The sequence below is a fragment of the Ahaetulla prasina genome, chromosome 1, assembly GCF_028640845.1.
Source record: "Ahaetulla prasina isolate Xishuangbanna chromosome 1, ASM2864084v1, whole genome shotgun sequence".
NCBI classification, from domain to species: domain Eukaryota; kingdom Metazoa; phylum Chordata; class Lepidosauria; order Squamata; family Colubridae; genus Ahaetulla; species Ahaetulla prasina.
The window spans coordinates 220,456,352-220,477,143 of NC_080539.1; the positions used below are offsets into that span (position 1 = coordinate 220,456,352).

General features: G+C 37.5%; 1 protein-coding gene across 2 annotated transcripts in view; it reads left to right on the forward strand.

The window, feature by feature from the left end:
- LOC131202395 (sodium channel protein type 2 subunit alpha-like) overlaps positions 1-20,480 on the forward strand; it is a 58,923-nt gene extending 38,443 nt beyond the window's left edge. Inside the window, exons 18-27 of one of the 2 annotated variants that reach the window (XM_058191342.1) lie at positions 2,848-2,965; positions 4,643-4,797; positions 8,166-8,339; positions 10,190-10,312; positions 12,632-12,901; positions 14,352-14,405; positions 15,702-15,843; positions 17,631-17,731; positions 17,908-18,178; positions 18,527-20,480. In XM_058191342.1, coding sequence (XP_058047325.1) covers positions 2,848-2,965; positions 4,643-4,797; positions 8,166-8,339; positions 10,190-10,312; positions 12,632-12,901; positions 14,352-14,405; positions 15,702-15,843; positions 17,631-17,731; positions 17,908-18,178; positions 18,527-19,698 — 2,580 coding nt within the window. In that variant the 3' untranslated portion in view covers positions 19,699-20,480. Of the gene's footprint in view, positions 1-2,847; positions 2,966-4,642; positions 4,798-8,165; positions 8,340-10,189; positions 10,313-12,631; positions 12,902-14,351; positions 14,406-15,701; positions 15,844-17,626; positions 17,732-17,907; positions 18,179-18,526 lie in introns of both variants that reach the window. The other variant, XM_058191350.1, reaches the window with a different exon arrangement.
- The last annotated feature ends 312 nt before the right edge of the window (positions 20,481-20,792 follow it).

Sequence of the window (20,792 nt, forward strand, 5' to 3'; positions counted from 1 at the left end):
AAATGCTGTGGCACCATTCAGATCCATTCTCAAAGGTTCTGCTGAAGAACTGAGAAAAGTGACTAAGGTCACTTAGAAAAGAGGAAGGTGGGAGTAACTATTTATTAAACAACAATTAAAAACAATATGAAATTACCTAGCATAATATACATATCTAACTACTTAAACATTTTCTATTACTTTTGTTTTATAATCCAGTTCAGAATGAATATCTCCACTCCAGTCATTGTTGTAACATTTGGTGTAAGAAAAATGTCCATATTAGAATGATGAAAGCAAAAACATTACAGCTCAGCTCACAATAATAAGGAAAGTGATATATAATTATTTTAACATATACACAATCGTTATAGCCCTCTTGTTGTGAGTGCTTTGTAATTCTTATATTGCCTGTTTTTCCAATAACAGATAAATCATTTGTATAATAGGCAAGGAACGGAATACAAGTTTCTTCCCTCAGGAAGTTTATCTGCTCTTTGGTCATCTGAATGGAAAAGTTTCCATTTCCTCAGAAAGTAACAGAAGATTAACAGAGGAGGGATTGTGGTAATGAATCATTTAGGGGGGAAAAACTAGTGGTGTTGACCAAGTTGGCCTCCCCATTGTCTCCTCACGTTTACGTACAAGCACTCATTTTGATTTTTGTAAACGACAATGCCATAGAAACTTTTGCCTTGTACAGACAACCAGCTGAGGTTTTCTCCAAGAGTTGGGAGATCTCTGGTAGCATTCTTCCCCAGCCAAAATGGGAGAAAATATTCCTATGGCATCCTTTGTTCTGGCCATCAGTGATTAGGACAAATGTTGGCAAAAGTTCAGCGAACTTCCAAGGCCTTGTCAGCCTTGTGCAATAGAAGTTCAAACTCCAGTGGTTCTCATTAGGAGAGCGTAGACAGCATATTTGAATATCTAGTCTATAGTTTGTTTCTCACCCAGGTAATTATAGGAAGACAATTTCAAGGAAGAGCATGTAGCAGGATGATGCAGTGACTTTCTTTTCCTTGTGAAATGTCAATGCGTGGATTGGATAATGCAGCCCAGTGAAGCTGTGGCAGATAAATAATCATACATTATAAATAAATATTTTGTTTTCATTCACTTTGAGCTTGTGGGCTTCCTTTAAAAAAAAGGAGGGAAACTGAATGAAAAACAAAATAAATGTATAAATGTGTATATTTTTATTTTAAAGAATAAAATAAAAATATTTTTTTTTATTCTGTATCTTTTATTTTGTATCTTTCAAATTTAAAAAAGGGAAAATTGGATTGCAGCAATATTGGTGTGAATGATCCTATATTGTTTAAAATTATGCTTTCATCGTTCATTATATTCATCCAGCTGTGTCACGTTGAACTCATTTCTGATGTTATACTTTATGGTAATAACATTGCAACAGATCAGAAAATACCATTACCAAAACTAATTTGCTTTATTTTGGAAACTCATATATGTCCATTGTTTATCCAGTTTGTATCAGTTCCCGTCGCTGCCCAGAACACTACATTAAATCACATTTACATATGTGATGATGTTTTCAAGATTGGTAGATATCAAATCAATATCAAATCTGATTTTTCCCCCCAGGAACAATCTGGATATCTCTATCTATATATGTGTACCAAAATAACAAATAGTTTTAAAATGTGCCGAAATCAACACATTTGTGCTTCAGCAAGAAAGAATGCAAAAACAGAGGCTATTGGAATGCAATTTATTTGTTATCTTTCGCTGTAGCGATTTCAGTGTTGGCTATGTTGAAAATAAAATGATACATCATCTGTGATACTTGTTCAGTATTTTAGCACTGTTTTTCCTAGCTCAACTGAACTTCAGTTAAACAAAATGTTTCCATGGTAAGAAGTGGCAAACTGACCTTACAATATGTAGGTGCACATACAGCAGAGAGGACATGCCATTTTTACCACCAGCTTTGCTCAGGTGTCTGCATCATGTTATATATTAATCTGAAACATCCATTAGTTGTTATGAGCAGCTTGAGCCTTCAGCAGATAACAGAAGATATATATCAGGAAGAGCTGAATGTAAATCCGAACCATTGACTGAGTCATAACTGGTTTTTTTTAAAAAAGTGATTGTGACTGACAGAATAACATTGATGCCAACACTTTTTAAAAAGCAGTGAAGAGGGGGGGGATCTATCTATGTGTCTAGTTGTTTTGGCATGTAATGCCGTATAGCAATATCCTGAGGGGGATCAGTTGAAACAGATTATGTCCAGGATATGAAGGGTCTGTAGATATTTTCTCAGCCATATTTCTGGTTCATATAGTAAACAGATTCTCAATGGAAAGTAGGCTGGTTGCAATTTTTTTGCAGTCCTAATTATCTGTTGAAGTCTGTATCTACCCTGTTTGGTAGCTGTGCCAAACCAGATTGTTACTGAGGTACAAATGACAGAGTCAATAATTCCTCTTGAGTTGACGCAGGAAGAACGTTCTTGGTTGTGCCTTTTTAATGATGGTTCTAATGTTAGGTGTTCATTTCAAGTCCTTGGAGATAATAGAACTAAGAAATTTGAAGGACTCTATTGATACTGTGTTGTCTAATATTGTAAGACAGGGGTGTCAAACTCACGGCTCACGGGCTGGATGCGTCACGTGCTAGCCACACCCAATTTAGCGAAGGGAAAGTCGCGATACATCACGTGACACAGCCATGATGACGCGAGTTTGGGCCCCCTGTTTTAAGAGGTAGTAGAACAGGAGAGAGTAGGTTGTCTTCAAGTTTGAAATCTGTTTATCCCTGAAAAGTATCACAATGCATACCTAACTTCCATTCAGAATAATACTGTTTTCGTTAAAATGCCTTGTGGGATCTTATTTGCAGAAAACAAGTCTATCCAGCTCCACTGAAGGTAGCACAATTATTTTCGCATCTGTGGCAGACAAAGAATCTGATACTGCAGCAAAAGGCCCACCACAACCCAAACCTTGTTTTACTGATGGTATGTATCAAAGGGACCAACTTTATTGTGGTGATTGTGTGTATTCATTGTGAATTTATTTTGGGAAATTTGCAAGTCATTGCCTTTTTCAGCCTTTGCGTTCAACCAAAATATACTTTGTTAATCTGTATATAATACCACCAGGAATTTTTATCTGATTCTGCAGTTTGTAATTATCTTTGTACTGCTGTGCACCTTGATTTATCTTTCCTGGCTTGTTACCGAAAGGTTATGTTTTGTTTTATTTTATTTATTTGTCAAATGCGTATAAGATAACAGATATAAATATAAACATGATTATGAATGCAGAATAAGGATATGAACACATGGGGACAGTAGGACAGAGACGGTAGGCATGTTGGTGCACTTATGCACGCCCCTTACAGACTTCTTAGGAATGGGGTGAGGTCAAAGTAGACAGTCTAAGGTTAAAGTTATGAGGGTTTGGGGGAAAAAACAGAGTCAGGTAGTGCAAGTGTCAAGTCATTTATTACGGAATCAATTTCTTGGCCTCTGAAGAAAAGAAAATGCAAGTTTATGAAAGACTCAGACTTCAGGCCCACTTGTGATGTGACTGACAGTAACTTTTGGAATTACAAAATGAGAATTAGGTTGTAGGTGGTTTTTCAATTGCCAGGATACGGATAGTAAATTGTTGTTTACAGACTGCAAAGGAAGAAGTTTCTTGTTGATTCATTTTCTTCGTGTGATTCAACAGAATGCAAAAAAGATTATGGAAGTGTTTTAGTCAGAGAAAAAAAGTAGAGAAAGCATGAAAAGTTGCCTTAGAAATATATTTAGTTACTGTTTGTTTAACCTGGATAAGGAAGAAATAACCAACCTCTTGAAGAGGTAGTAGTAACAATGACAGTATAAGTGGAGAGGCATGTTTCTAGAAGCTAAAAAGCACAATTATCAAGGGTGGGGCTTAAATTGCTTAATGCAGTTTTAAGAAGCTGTAATAATAAATATAGCTGCTGCAGAGCCAAACCTTTTATTTATAACCACAAAGCTTACATCTTACATTTTACTGTACTATATATTTTTTTTCCCTTTCTTACATAATAATGAACTTCTTGTTGCTCCTTTCTTAATTGTGGTCATGGAGGGCACCTGTACCATGATTTGGTAACAGTCCTATCTGGTCTTTGTCTTCTGGCCTTTTGCCAGCCTCAGTCTTCACACCGTTATTTCTGAAAATACATGCCATTTATCCTTCATAATTTGTAATCAATAATGCAGTTGGAATATCGGGAAAATACGCCTGCAATTGGAAAAGTAAAACTTATTCCAGGCAACAAAGCAAACAAGTAGACTTTTATCACACACACACACACACACACACACACACACACACACACACACACGATCATTTGAAAAGATTGCTTATTTCCCTGTGGATTTTTAAAGATTCCCCAGATATTTGGGAGGAATCCCTCCCAGATTAGAAGAAACCTGAGTGAGCCAACCTTTCTAGCTCTCCAGATTCAATGCCATGTATGTTGATTTAAAGATGAACAGCAGAAAATTACTTTCATCGTATCCTTCTTCCCTCAAAGACGAGCCAAGTTATCAAGGGGATTATGTTATCTTGTGTTAGTTTGTGTAAAAAAAGATAATGGTTCTTTTTTTGTTTAGGGTTGTTAAGTTTGTTTAATGCAAATATTCTGGTTCTAGGCTGCGTACAGAAATTCAGATGTTGTCAGATCAGTATAGAGTCCGGGAAAGGCAAATGCTGGTGGAACCTTCGCAAAACTTGCTTTAAGATAGTGGAACACAATTGGTTTGAAACCTTCATTGTCTTCATGATTCTTCTAAGCAGTGGTGCTTTGGTAAGTTGAACGTATTCCATATCCAACTGGAAACAAAACACTTGTAGGATAATCAAGTAATCTTGTTGCTTGTATCCTTATGATTTATATTGATATTGATTGTTTCCTGATTGCTTATTTGTACCCTATGACTATAATTAAATGTTGTACTTTATGATTCTTGATGAATGTATCTTGTCTTTTTATGTACACTGAGAGCACATGCACCAAAGACAAATTCCTTGTGTGTCCAATCACATTTGGCCAATAAAGAATTCTATTCTATTCTATTCTATTCTATTCTATTCTATTCTATTCTATTCTATTCTATTCTCTTGTAACTTTATTATTTCTCTTTTGTTTTTATTTTGCTTCATTTAGTAATCTGAATAATTATATAATAATAATAGCTGGCTGAGGTTAACTGTTTTCATCAAAATTTTCTATCTTCCTTGTAACATCTTCATAGGATTTAAAAATTTCTCTAAGTCTCTAAGCTCCTAGTTCTCTATCATGATGTTGTTGAATAGATTATAAAGAATGTGATAGAACCAGCCTCAATTCAAACAGATTCTATCTGGAAGCTCATTAAAATATTAATAAATATTTGAAACATTGATAAATTCAAGGGAACTGGCTCTTAACACTGTTCAATTCTGAGAATATGAAATGGTTGTTAAAGTCCTGTGCTGTGGTACATTGAACATAAAATGTCAGTTTGTCATTTATGAGGATTTTGCAGAGTTTCATATGTATGGGATATAAGACTATGGGCTCAAAATCTACACAACCACCAGATGGCGATGAAGAGCTTCAGAAAACTTTGGTTTCTTTACCCACTGTCTCTCATCTCTGGATGTCTGCAGCATGTATATAAAAGCCATTCATACAATGTGATGGGTTAAGTGGGTTGATGATGGGCTGATCCAGGTAGAGCTCATTAATGAGCTTTACCTGGGGTCCCAAGCTAAGAGTCCTTAAGACAACAGCTCTAGCTCTTTGCTACTCGGCAGGCGAATTTGCTCTGAATGAAAGCTAGCAGAATTATTACCAGATGTCTTAAACTTACTCCTTTAGATAAGAACTACAACTTAGCCGGCATTGCCCTACCTACTGTTCTACGCTGATTTTTTTAAAATAGAAATACTGTACAAAAGGAACCTCTTTGTCACTGATTGTTAAGATAGGTAGGGGAGAATGAGAAGAATGAGTTATTACATTAGAGGAAGTGAGATAGAAGAAAAAGACCAGGCTGGATAGACAGATGGCAAAGGGAAATGGGAACAAAGGCGGGAAGGTCCCAAAGAAACTGGGGCAAATAGATTTGTCCTGATGACTTTGAAATACAGGAAGTATTTTATAATGGGGACTATTGTTGTTGTTGTTGTTGTTGTTGTTGTTGTACTTGGTAGATACCTAGGATGCTGGCAGCAACTCATATCAGCCATCAGTGCCAGTCAATAATATTTGTGATACATTTTTAAATGTTCAGTTGACTGAGTTTCAGGTTTAATGAATAAAAGTTTATAGTAATGATGATAATGATGATCATAATGATAATAATAATCAGGTTGTACCTGCCAAGAAGAATAGGAGGCAGAGGTCTACTGCAAATCTATCAAACTGTAGAAAAAGAAAACAAAGTTTCAATGACTATGTGAATCGAAGTACAGAAAAATTGCTGCAGTGAAAACGGAGAACATTATAAAAACAACAGAAAAAAAGGCATAATATAAGGAAAGACAGATTAAATGGATGGAAAACCAAAGCTTTGCATGGACAGCACTTGAAAAACATTGAAGGAAAATGTGATAACAACTTGACATGGGCATGGCTTAAGATGGGAATCATCAAGAAAGAAACTGAAGGTTTAATACTGGCTGCTCAAGAACAAGCACTACAAACTAATGCCATGAAAGTGAAGATACAAAAAATCACTGAGAATCCAAACTGCCGACTTTTGTAATGACAAAGTTGAAACTGTTTCACATTTAATATGTGAGTGCAGCAAAATCGTGCAAGCTGATTACAAAGCTAGACAGGACTGAGTTGCTAAATTAATCCACTGGTCATTATGTAAAAAATACGACTTACCTGTATCCAAAAAGTCATGAGAACATGAAGTGGAAAAAGTTGTTGAAAATGAGAAGATCTTGTGGGACGTTCAAATACAGACAGATCATCATTTGGAACACAACATGCCAGATATCACAGTTGTCAAAAACCGAAGCGTACAATTTATTGATAGCGCGTACCAGAAGACACCAGAATCGCAGAAAAAGAACTGGAAAAAACATGAAATTTCACAACCTGGCCATCAAGACTATATGATTATGGGTGAAATATGTGACAGTGATACCCATTGTCATTGGAATACTTGGTATCATGTCCAAGAATTTTACAAAACACATCAAGAAACTGCAGCTTCCTGCAATAATGCCAGTGGAACTACAAAAAACTGTGCTACTCGGAACATCGTACATCTTAAGAAGATACTTGGTTGATACCTAGGATTCTGGCAGCAATCCGTATCAACCATTAGCACTAGTCAATTATATTTGTGATACATTTTTAAATGTTCAGTTGACTGGGTTTTATGTTTAATGAATAATAATAGTAATAGTAACAGAGTTGGAAGGGACCTTGGAGGTCTTCTATTCCAATCCCCTGCTTAGGCAGGAAACCCTATACCATTTCAGACAAATAGTTGTCCAATCTCTTCTTAAAAACTTCCAGTGTTGGAGAATTCACAACTTCTCAAGGCAAGTTGTTCCACTGGTTAATTGATTTAACTCTCAGGAAATTTCTTCTTGCTTCTAGGTTGCTTCTCTCCTTGATTAGTTTCCATCCATTGCTTCTTGTCCTGCCCTCAAGCCAGGGGTGAAATCCAGCAGGTTCTGACAGGTTCTGGAGAAGTGGTAGCGGAAATGTTGAGTACTAGCTCTGACTGGCCCCAGAGTGGGGTGGGAATGGGGATTTTGCAGTATCCTTCCCCTGCCATGCTCACCAAGCCATGCCCACCAAGCCACACCCACAGAACCGGTAGTAAAAAAAATTGGATTTCACCACTGTCTCAGGTGTTTGGAGAATAAAGACCAAATGAGTGTGGTGGTTCATAAGTAGGGCCTATGAAGTACTACTACACATTGTGTTGTTTAACGAAGCAGCAGAAAAAATCCTGACTGCATAACAAAATACAATATCCAAAATATAATTGAGATAGAAATCAATGCAAAACAAATCTTTGAAATATGGAGTACAATATGGGTGGGGGGGTATTTTCTTTTCTATTTTTCTTCCTTCCTTCCTTTCCTTCTCATTTTTTTTACTTTTCCATCTTTAATCTTTTACCTTTATGACCTTACTTGTAGTAGTATTTTAATTCATAGGCGTTCGAAGACATATACATTGAGCAGCGCAAGACTATCAAGATCGTACTGGAATATGCAGACAAGGTCTTCACTTACATCTTTATTTTAGAAATGCTTCTGAAGTGGGTGGCTTATGGCTTTCAAGCGTATTTCACCAATGCCTGGTGCTGGCTGGATTTCATGATTGTAGATGTAAGTCCTGATTCCATTTACTTACCTTCATGCCTTGATCTGAACCTAACAGTGCAGAAAGTGATTGTATGTGACACCAGAGCAATCCCAGGGGCATCCACTTGTTAATAATATTAATAGTTTTATTTTAAAAGAAATTTGTAAAAAAACTTTTTCAGATTGTCATATTTGGCACAAGTGTTGTATTCTCACATAGCATCTCCTAATATTTTCTGTCTTGTGGGGGGGCAGGAGATGCTTTGAGTCAGTATTGGCTCCTGGTGATTGCCTGAACAAATCCCTGCGGTTTTCTTTGCCCAATTTTGGAAGTAGTTTTGCCCTTGCTCTTCCCCAGGGCTGAGAGAATGAATAATCTTAAATTTGGGTATCATTGTTCATTTTATTATTATATTGATTTTTTTGGTTTTGTATATAAACATTTCATACTGCCTGGCAACTGGAAAGAAAGCTGACTCTTTAGAGCAGGGGTGTCAAACTCAAGGCCCGGAGGAGGGCAGATCCGGCCCGGGGAGTGCTTAGATCTGGCCTGCGGGGCCGCCCTGGAAACAGCGGACTGGCTAGCGGTCCCTCTGCCAGTGAAAATGGAGCTTGGGAGAACTGCACGTGGTCCTCCACAGCTCCATATTCGCTGGCAGAGGGTTGCAGGAGGCCGTCGCAGCTGAAAACGGAGCTCAGGAGCCCGTTTTCTCTGTCAGAGAGCTCAGACCACCAGTCGCCCTCAACATGAGTGATGTCGAACTGGCCACGCCCACCCTGGCCATGCCCACTCTGGCCCTCCAAGGTCAAATACAACCCTGATGCAGCCCTCAATGAAATTGAGTTTGAGACCCCTGCTTTAGAGGTAAAGGTTTCCCTGTCCAGTCGTATCTGACGTTAGGGGCCAATGCTCATCTCCATGTCTTGGCCAAGGGAGCCAGCAGTATCCGAAGATATTTTCCATGATCATGTGGCCAAGATGGCTATATGTCAAAGGCGCACATTACAATGAATGTGTAAAAAAAGGCTAGTCTAGAACAGTTAACGCAATAACTTTGCTTTGAAAAAATACAGTTCTATTGGTATGCTGCCTTGAATTTTCACCAGGGTGAAAAGCAGACACTAAAAATATAGGTTAGATATCTAAACTGTCAGGAAATTGTTATTTGCCTAACTAGTTGGTCAGGCAATATAACTATGTATGTTTGTAGAAAGGGATGATATTGCTTTAAGGCTGTGCTGCATCATCCAAGCATCCTGATTGGTTGAGCTCTGTAGCCAATGTATAAAAGGACTACTAAATTATGGCTTGTTGGGGAATCTACAGAGATGCTACAGTATTGTAACTTGATGACATGCTGCAACTGTATATTTGAGCTTTATGATCGTTGCTTGATCATGGCTAGTTACTGATTCCTCAAGATACTGACTGTTGTGTATTGAACTGTGTTTTGCCAAACTGAAAGACTTTGTTTGTTGTACAAGTCTATGTTGGTAAGAAGACTTTGTAACATCCCTGACTGTCTGACTTTATATGTGTATGACCTGGAATTGTTTTCGGACTATGTCTTTGCCTTTTCCCTAAAAGTAAAGGAATATCAAACCCCTGTTTGTCTGCAAGTGACTGTTATTGTATATAACCAGTCTCAGTCGTTTTCATGCGTAGGGTACTCTGCTCAACAGTCCACAACCTTGGTTGTGAACCCAGATTACCCTTAACATAAACCATTCAATTCAGATGCTTTAATCTGGTAATCCGTCTGATCATTTAAGTCTTTTTTGTTAATTACGTTTTTAAACAAGATAATTTCCCCACTCCAACAATTCTTCAGTGACATGATTTTGATCTGCTAGTGCTTCTTGTTTTTGAACAGGTTTCCTTAGTCAGTTTAATTGCCAACGCCTTGAACTATTCGGAACTTGGCCCTATTAAATCACTTCGCACTCTGAGAGCTTTGAGACCTTTAAGGGCCTTATCCCGCTTCGAAGGAATGAGGGTAAGTAAGACCAAAGTTATTAGTAACAAGCTCTTCCATAGATGCTAATTCATTGAGGATTTCGGTAGAGTAATTTGTCGGGTGAAGTTATCCGCCGTTTGACTTTTCCACTATTAGAAACATTCCCTGTAACAAGGATAAAGATTTGCAGAGAAGATTATCGCAGCCACAGTCATTCTGGCAAATAGTTTTTACAGCCAAGTGCATTGTTCTTTTAATGCTATCCTTAGAACCATTTGATAGACACATGATGCAAAATTGCAACATAAGGCGACGTAAATTAATCCCAAAACAGATTGCATCGCTTTGTTTATTGCCAAACAAGCTGTAATTTAAAAAGCAAAAAAAAATAAATGTGTACTTCACAGACTTATTCAAATGAAAAATAAGATGTAGATCCTGACCTTCAAAATAGGTTGGGGGAAAAAAGTTAATTAAATTAAATTTTATATTATGGGGGAAAAATGACCAAATGCAGCACAGAAGAAGCACGCAGTACTAACAAGGCTTCATCATCAAATGAAACGTGGGGAGGTGGGGGGGGTGTCCCAAACTAGGGGTGAAATGCTACCAGTTTGGGCCGGTTCACCCAAACCTGTAGTAAAAAATGCTACTGGTTCACTGAACTGGTAGGAAAAAAATGTAAAAAAAAATTTCCAACTATCAGCTGAGCAACGCATGATCATTGGAATTTTTTTGGTTCTACTTTTTAAGCATTTTTTTTTCTACCAGTTCAGATGAATAGGTAGTAAAAAATGCTTTAAAAAAGTTTTAAAAAGGCTTGGACGATCACGCAGCATAGCTGTGATCGTCGGAACCTTTTTTTTTACTTTTTTAAAGCATTTTTTACTACCTATTCACCCGAACCGATAGTAAAAAATACTTTTAAAAAGTTCTTAAAAAGGTTTCCAAGATTGCACGCCACAGCCGATTTCCCCCCCCCCCGCCCCCGCTATTGTACTTACCTTCCCGAGCCTCTTTTTGGTGTGTACTGTGCATGCGCGCATAGTGTGCATTTGGTGCGAACTGCGCATGCACGCGCACAGCACGTGCTTGGCACACAATGTGCATGCATAGCCAGGAAACTGATAACAAACCAGTTCAGATTTCACTACTGCCCCAAACCTACTAAGGTGTCTTGCCTTCTATTTCTCATTCTTTCGCAACCTTAGGCAGCCTTAAGCAGATCCTACTCTAGATGCCTTCCCAGGGCAGACAGAATCACAGTGCACAGGTAGTCCTCAATCCCAGTTGGAACCAGAGTTAGTAAGCAAGGCAGCTGTTAAATGAGTAAGGCCTGATTTTTACGACCTTTTTTTGTTGTTGTTATGGTTGTTAAACACATCGCTTCATTAGTGCAATGAATCTCTGACCACCAGTTTGGGTGGTTGTTAAGCAAATCTGGCTTCTCCCCCCATTGACTTCCAGAGGTGGGTTTCAGCAGGTTCTGACCAGTTCTGGAGAACCAGTAGTGGAAATTTTGAGTAGTTGGAGAACCGGTAGTAAAAATACTGACTGGCCCCAACCCCATCTGCCTCCCAAGTCCCAGCTGATCGGGAGGAAATGGGGATTTTGCAGTAACCTTCCCCTGGAGTGGGGTGGGAATGAAGATTAATTTACAGTATCCTTCCCCTACCACGCCCACCAAGCCACACCCACAAACCAGAAGTAAAAAAATTTGCAACCCCAACTGCATAGGTCGGAACGTAGACGGCATAGTTCAAGGCTATCCAGGCCTAAAATTTCAAGCCTGGTGGTATAGGGAATTTTATTTCGAGCAGAGTATTTGATTACTCTTCTAGTAAAATATCTCTGGACCTTCTCTAATGTATTTATGTCTGAAATACAGTGAGGGTTCCAGGCAGATGAGCAGAATTCAAGGATAGGTCTGGGAAAGTTGTATGCCCTAGTTTGGAGTATAGCATTACTAGAGAAAACTTTGTAAAATAAGGTTGACAACTCTTAATGCATTTTTTGCAATGATGTTACAGTGAGCTCTGGGACTTAGATCTTTTGAAGTGAGTACTCCTAGGTCCTTGACAGAGTGTGGGTCAACTTTTAGATCATTTCCGAACAGCATATATTTGATGTTCTTATTTCTATTGCCAATTGTCCATGATTAGTTTTATATATTTACACTGCAGACAATTTCTGCTTCATTGCTTTTTTTGTTGTTGTTATCTTTTTTCAAACCTAGGATAATATGTTCATCTGAGTCCACTTCGTATTGGGACAAATGTATTTAATCTTTCAGGTGCCATAAGACTGTTGGATGTAGACTTACAATTTTTTGCACAATGTTTGTTCCCCTCTCTCCAGGTGGTGGTCAATGCCCTGGTAGGAGCCATACCCTCGATCATGAATGTGCTTCTTGTTTGTCTTATATTCTGGCTAATTTTCAGCATCATGGGTGTAAACCTGTTTGCTGGTACATTCTTTGAATGTGTTAATAAAACAGATGGAGTAAGGATTTCACATTTAATCGTTCCATTTAAAAATGTCTGCGAGACTTTAGACTATGCCAGATGGAGAAATGTTAAAGTCAACTTTGACAATGTTGGAGCTGGATATCTCTCTCTTCTTCAAGTTGTAAGTAACTATGAGTATGATACTTGCCACCAAAAAAGGCACCAGGTCTTATTTTGGGGGGGGGGTGTCTTCCACTGATTCACCTCACTTGTGTGCGTCACCCCCAGCCATTTTGCTGTCAGAGGCTTTCAGGAACTTCTTCTGGAGCTGGCAAGGCCAGAAAGGCTTTTCTGAAGGCCTCTGTAGCTAATAGCAGAGCTCCAGATCGATCCGGAACTCTGTTATCAGCTGCAGAGGCCTTCAGGAAAGCCTTGCCAGCTACAGAAGAAATGGTCCCGCAAAGCAGGTATCGGCGTATGTGAGGCCTGGCTGCAAAAGGTAAGTAGTAGGGCAGCTCCACCCCTCCATCCCAGTGGTGAATCCAAATTTTTTTCACTACCAGTTCTATGGGCGTGACTTGGTGGGCATGGCAGGGGAAGGATACTGCAAAATCTCCATTCCCACCCCACTCCAGGGGAAGGATACTGCAAAATCTCCATTCCCTCTCCACTCCTGGGGGAAGGATATTGCAAAATCTCCATTTCCACCCCATTCTGGGGCCAGCCAGAGGTGGTATTTGCCGGTTCTCCAAACTACTCAACATTTCTGCTACCAGTTCTCCAGAGCCTGTCAGAACCTGCTGGATTTCACACCTGCTCCTTCTCCATCCTAGCTTAATTTTTACCCATGCACCCTGGAGTGGGTGGGGACTTAATTAGGACTTATTTTGGGAGTAAGGTTTATATTGGGCACATGTGTAAAAATCAGTAGGACTTACTTTTGGAGTAAGTTGTATTTTCGGGGAATCACGGTAGTAATAATTTTCCATCTATACTATGTAGTTTATGGTTTCATAGGAAAAATGGAAACAAGTGAAGCCATTAGCCAAATCCTATCAATCCACATCCTATTTTCAAGCAAGCAATATTTTAGCATGTAGGAACAACATATCAACAGAGCATATTCTTTGGCAGAGTTCTTGCTGTATCTTCACCATTTTTGTCAAATGAAAGCCATTGGACTGATCCAGATCACTACATTCGGTGACTTGTGTAAAATAGCCATGACTCACCATTTCAATTCTTCTGTTCTAACATATTTATGCTTTGCTTCAATATCATTCTTCTTTAAGAAGAAACATATGAAAATGAGTACCGGTTGTTAAAAATAAGGATAGTGAAGAACTATATGTAAAGTCCATCCAGGCAATGCTAAGTATATTGGCATTTGCATTATTCACTATTGCTGGCCATCTTATGCAAGTATCACATGCTAAATTATAAAATTGCAGAACATTTATTTGGCCATTAAAATTAGTTCAGGGTCATTTGTAGACTAGCACAGTTCTTTATTCTGAAGCTTTTCATTTCATTTCAAATAGAGGTTTTCATATTGAAGTGTAGGTTGCGTCCATAGTTCTGTTAATGGAACAGCATCTGTTATATAACAACACTGACACTTTTTTTTATAGGCTACCTTTAAAGGATGGATGGAAATAATGTATGCTGCTGTTGATTCAACAGGAGTAAGTATAGGATGACAAATGTACATGTGTTCATAATAAGTAGATTTTGCTTTGCTTTCAGATTATATAAAGGGACATTACTGAATGAATGTTACTGCTTTCAGTTAGATTCATTCAGGGCCCAGATGCTTTGGACATCTTTCTTGTCCATCAAAGTTTTGATCTCTAGATATCAGAAGATAATCTGGAGTTTAGAAGTCTTATTCATTAGGATCAAACAACAGAAATTTGACTTTTAATCCTGGATTATGAATTAGGAGCGGCACCATCTCCTTAATTTTGCCTCCTTGACTTTTCTTTTTTTCTCTGAGTCTCTCTTTTGGTATGAATAATAGGACCTTCAAAGTAATTATTTGTCAGATACCTAGACCTGTGTAGAAGAATATTGCTTTTATCCAAAAAAAATTCCTCTCCATGTTGGGGAGAGCCCTACTAATAGCCAAGAATACTGAGACAAGATAATCTTCCATTACTCCTTGCCAAGAGAGTGTTGAATACTAGTCATTCATCTCCCTCACTTCTCTTGGCAGTTGTAACAACACTGAGAAAGCATTCGGTACATGTGCTGAACTTTTCCTCACTGACAGAGCAGCCATTTTGTTTTCTTCAGAACTGCTTGGGACTTAGTTTGACCATCTTCCAATTCATCTGGAATGAATTCTCAGACTTCTTCTCTCCAGTATTTACTATTGAAGAGAATAACATTAAGGAAGCTAATACCAGATTCTTTCATTATTGCACCAGTGCACCCCACACTGCTCCACTTATCAAATATCCAATGATAATATAGAATTATGTTCAGAAGGAGCCCAAGTGGACCTCTTTCGGCATTGGTTTGCTGCTTCTAATGTCATCCAAAGTATTTTCTTAACAGACCTCCTGGGAAATTAATGAAGAAAATGGATTTCAAGTTATAACCATATATTTTGTATAGAGAGACAGTTTGGTCTAGCAATTAAGGCACCAGCCTAGAAATCCAGAGACCAGAAGTTCTAGTATCACCTTAGACATGAAAGCTGTCTGACTGACTTTGGGCCAGTCATTCAACCTTAGCCCACAGCTGTGACAAACTGGTCAGTCAATTCCAATGGATCAACCAAGATTCAGTTGATCCAAAAAAAGTAGACCCTGCACATATGAAAAAATGCTAGGAAGGAAAAAAAATGATAGATTCTGTACATTATTTCATTATTTCTTTATGAATATGTGATATTCATCAAATATTTAGCATACAAATTCTTCATCATTCCTGAAAGCTCACTGGATAATATTTTTCCATGCCTCCTTATTTTATAGATAGAAAAGCAACCCCAGTATGAGCATAACCTGTATATGTATCTTTACTTTGTCGGCTTCATTATATTTGGTTCATTCTTCACTTTGAATCTGTTCATTGGCGTCATCATTGATAATTTCAACCAACAGAAAAAGAAGATAAGTATTAATTAACATCTGTTAACATTTTTATTGGCTGTGTTTATATAATGGATGGTTTTAATGTCTTTTTAGGTTGCATGCCGCCCACAGCCATTGGTTACAAGATGGGTGGCAAATAATTTTCATAAATAAATAAAATTTAAACAATTAAGTTTTCACTTCAATATACTCCTTGTTATAATTAAATAGCTAGAATGTCATTTTAGTGGTTTTACTGAATGAGCTTACCGATAATTAGTTCTCAATATAATTATGCTTCATTCAAATTAGTAACTATATGTTACAATTTAGCAACGGCTACACATAAAAGTTTGTGCAAATGTTGTAGCAGTAGGCTCACTCAGTCCTACAACATTGAGAAGGCTGTCTACAATTGACATAGTTGCTATAATGGAAGAATAATCTCTCATAGATATTTGTGGATATTATTTTTCTTTCATAGCTAATATTTTAGAACATTAAATGGCAAAAATTCAATATTCTAGTGATCTTTTCAGTAAGTATTTGTAATGAAATAAAAAAATGTTTTCCATTTTATACTGTTGCATAAAAAATAGGGGACAAACATTTTTCAAGATTTTTAGAGAGGTTTTTTTCTCTCCCTTGTCCTTTTATATGCAGCCCATTAAATGAATAAAAAGTCGAGTCTTTGACTACTACTTTTAAAATATTTATTTTAAAAAATTCTTAATTCTATTTTAGAATATAGCCATTTTATATAACAAAATAAGACACTTATTTTATACAAAATCCTCAGCTGAAAGTAGCTATACAATAGTAGCTTAATATAAACCTCAACCATACCATAACAGATTTGAGATAGGTCAATCTTAATGCCACCTGCTACACAGCTGCTAAATCCTAATGCTTTCATCAAGCCATCCACCTCCTTTAGCAGTTGGCATGGTCAGCAAATACTTCAATAACGTATATTAGATTTTTGGCCCCAAGATAATTACTTTCTATAGGTATATACAGTTAGTCTGCGACTTACAACAGTTCATTAAGTGACCATGTGAAGTTACAACAGCACTGAAAAAAGAGACATATGACCATTTTTCACTTACAATTGTTGCAGCATCCTTAATGGTCACATTATCAAAATTCAGATGCTTGGCAACTGACTCATATTTATAACAGTATCCCAAGGTCATGTGATCACCTCTTGCAATCTTCTGACAAGCTAGGTCAATGGGAAAGCGAGACTCACATAATAACCATGTTACTAACTAACCACCGCAATGATTCGCTTAACAACCATGTCATGAAATGTCGTAAAATGGGGCAAAACCCACTTAATAAATGTCTCACTTACCAACACAATTGTTGGGCTCAGTTATGGTTGTAAGTTGAGGACTACCTGTACATTGAATTATTTGTGCCATTTCAATTCCATTACATCAATTTGGAAACATATTTTGGAACTCATTGCTATCTATCCCTTATTATTCTATCTATCCTGAATAATATAGCATTAAAATATATTTCACCTCTTCTATTCTCTATCTTATCTCCAGAACATTTTATGAAAACATAATAACCATTAGTTGCAATATAAATTCTTGAAAAATTTCACTGTTTCGCATTCCTTCATTTTGAGAATCTTTCATAGTTTTGTTTTAGCTGGTTAGTAGAATTTTATGGGAAGGACTTCTCTTCTTATCCTGTGACAACTCAATTTATTGAGGAAACAACCTATTTCTTAAAAAACATGTTTAAACTACCATATACAGCTTTATCCTTGTGAGGTAAATGGTTATAACCATTTTGTTTTACTTCTTTACTTAGGAGGTCAAGATATTTTTATGACAGAAGAACAGAAAAAATATTATAATGCCATGAAAAAATTGGGATCAAAAAAACCACAGAAACCTATACCCAGGCCATCAGTAAGAATGCTTGTTATTTATTTACTTCTATCTGCGTAAAACATAGAAGTAAAATACTTTGTTTTATTGAAATTAAAAATGTATCCTTTTATCAATAACTGAAAAAATAACTCTGTAAAATGATTTCCAATCCTTCGGGAAATAATAACAAATTGTTTTTCTTTTCTTTTTTTTAGAATAAAATACAAGGCTTTATATTTGATTTTGTAACCAAACAAGCCTTTGACATCGGCATCATGATTCTTATCTGCCTTAACATGGTTACCATGATGGTGGAAACAGCTGACCAGGATGATTCTGTAAAAGACATTTTATACTGGATTAATTTGATTTTCATTGTCATTTTTACTGGGGAGTGTCTCCTGAAATTGATCGCTCTCCGTTACTATTATTTCACTATTGGCTGGAATATATTTGATTTTGTGGTTGTAATATTCTCCATTGTAGGTAAGAAACTTTTGAAGTAAAATCAGATTAAATTGTGCTATGCAGGAAAAATTTTTTGCTTACTGATAGCTCTCCCATCTTTACTAAAAAAAAAAAGAAGATGCATTTTTGCGCACAGGATACATTGACTTAGTGTTCTATTCCTGTTTTCTCAGTCATATCACTTAGAAAAGGGGGATAGAGTCAATTTCAGATAAAAGAAACCACAAGGATGTTATTTCATCCTGGTTTAAAATTACAATAATATTCACTCCTGATTTAAAGTTACAATAATATACAATAAATGTATGAAAATATAACTGTACAATTTTAACTCGTAGTGGGTTTTTTTGTTTGTTTTTTCTTTAGGTATGTGCCTATCACAGATCCTTGAGAAATTCTTTGTATCCCCCACTTTGTTTCGAGTGGTCCGACTTGCCAGGATAGGTCGAGTCCTGCGTCTAATCAAGGGGGCAAAAGGGATCCGCACTCTGCTTTTTGCCTTGATGATGTCTCTCCCTGCCTTGTTCAACATCGGTCTCCTCCTTTTCCTGGTCATGTTCATCTACGCCATATTTGGAATGTCCCAATTTGCCTATGTTAAAAAGGAATCTGGGATTGACGACATGTTCAATTTTGAAACTTTTCCTAACAGTATGATCTGCCTTTTCCAAATTACCACGTCTGGTGGTTGGAATTATTTGCTGTTTCCCATTCTCAACAAGGAGCCAGATTGTGACCCTAAAAAAGTTCATCCGGGAAGCTCAGTTGAAGGAGACTGTGGCAATCCTTCGGTTGGGATTTTCTTCTTTGTCAGCTACATTATCATCTCGTTTTTAGTTGTAGTCAATATGTACATTGCTGTCATTTTGGAGAACTTCAGCGTGGCTACCGAAGAAAGTGCTGAACCGCTAGGGGAAGATGACTTTGAGATGTTCTACGAGGTCTGGGAAAAATTTGATCCAGGTGCAACACAGTTTATAGAGTTCAGCAAGCTCTTTGATTTTGCTGCCTCGCTGGAGCCCCCTCTGCTAATACCAAAACCAAACAAAGTTCAGCTAATTGCAATGGACCTGCCCATTGTGAGTGGCGACAGGATTCACTGCCTTGATATCTTATTTGCCTTTACAAAGCGTGTTTTGGGTGAAAGCGATGAAATGGATGCCCTCCGTGTGCAAATGGAAGACCGGTTTATGGCTGCCAATCCCTCAAAAGTCTCCTATGAACCAATTACAACCACCCTGAAACGGAAACTTGAGGAGCAATCGGCTAAAGTTATTCAGAGAGCCTTTAGGCATCACCGCCTGAGGAAACCAGTGTGCAATAGGTCATACTTATACAGGGATGAGGATGTTTTTCCTCCCAAAACAGAAATGGCTTTTGATAAATTAAGTTTGAGCTTAACTCTGGAAAAGATAGATAGAAGCTCCTCCACGACGTCACCTCCTTCCTATGATAGTGTAACAAAACCAGACAAATATGAACAAGAAAAGTCAGAAAAAGAACAAAAAGGTAAAGATGACAAGGATTATAGAAAGTAACCCTGAAGCAGGACTATCATTCTACCTACACCAAATTGTTTACAGCATCAGAAAGGTAATACTGATACTAACAGGAATCATGCTGAAAGCTTATGCCAAACTGAACATTTCTACTATATCAACATAATATATTCATGCATCCAAGGTACTTGTAATTTTATCGTTGACTGCATAGTATGGTAACAGACTTATGAGGACAAGAACAATTCTTCTTACCAGCTTGCACAGATGAAGAGGACTCACAAAATTACTAGCGGCTGCAAGAATGCATTAGCACTTGTGTGTGTGTGGTGTGTGTGTGTTAACAACAACCAAAAATTATTCCCTTGCTGCGGTAATTGTATCCAATGTGTACGTCTCCATTGCCATTTACGTCATGTTTGACCAAATTGTTAGCGCAGTTGTATTTCTGTTCACAAAACATTGTTTGTGATTATGTCCAGCAACAGAACTGATTTTTCACAGATATATAGATATATATATACACATATATATATTTAACTTTATTACTTATAATAATGATAGGATCATTGGGCAACTTAACCATTGTAGGCTTAAAAATTCTTGTCAGACATTTGTAGGCTTGTCCAAAGTTTATCTGCAAGATCCTTCAGACCTGCAAGTATCACCCTGAAAAAAAAAAAATTGTCCAGCTAAGTTCACTAAAAACTCAGCCTACCAGAAAAGAAATGACGAGAATCAAAATAAGAGACTTGGAAGAGAATTGTAAGCAACTAGAAGTTCAGACCTTGAACTCATATGATTGAGCTAGAAGAGCTAGAAGTAAGCAAGATGGAAGCCCAGCTGGGAAGTGAAGGGTAAGGACAGTGAACGGTTGGCCACTTGGAGCGGAGGCACATACCTCCCTTGAAAAGAATAGGGCATTTCCACAGTGGATAGCTTGTGATGTGATTCTTTCAGGCAGTAGAATTTCAGATCTCTGGGGAGAACATAACTCGGCATTATCCATGAAGATGGATGAGGTTTCTTTGGCTATTGAGCTTTATTTTGTACAGGCTGAGAATGGCTGTTGGGCACAATAGCATGTGTGTGTTGCTTCCTGCCATAGGTAGCGACAGGAGTTCCTCCCCCAT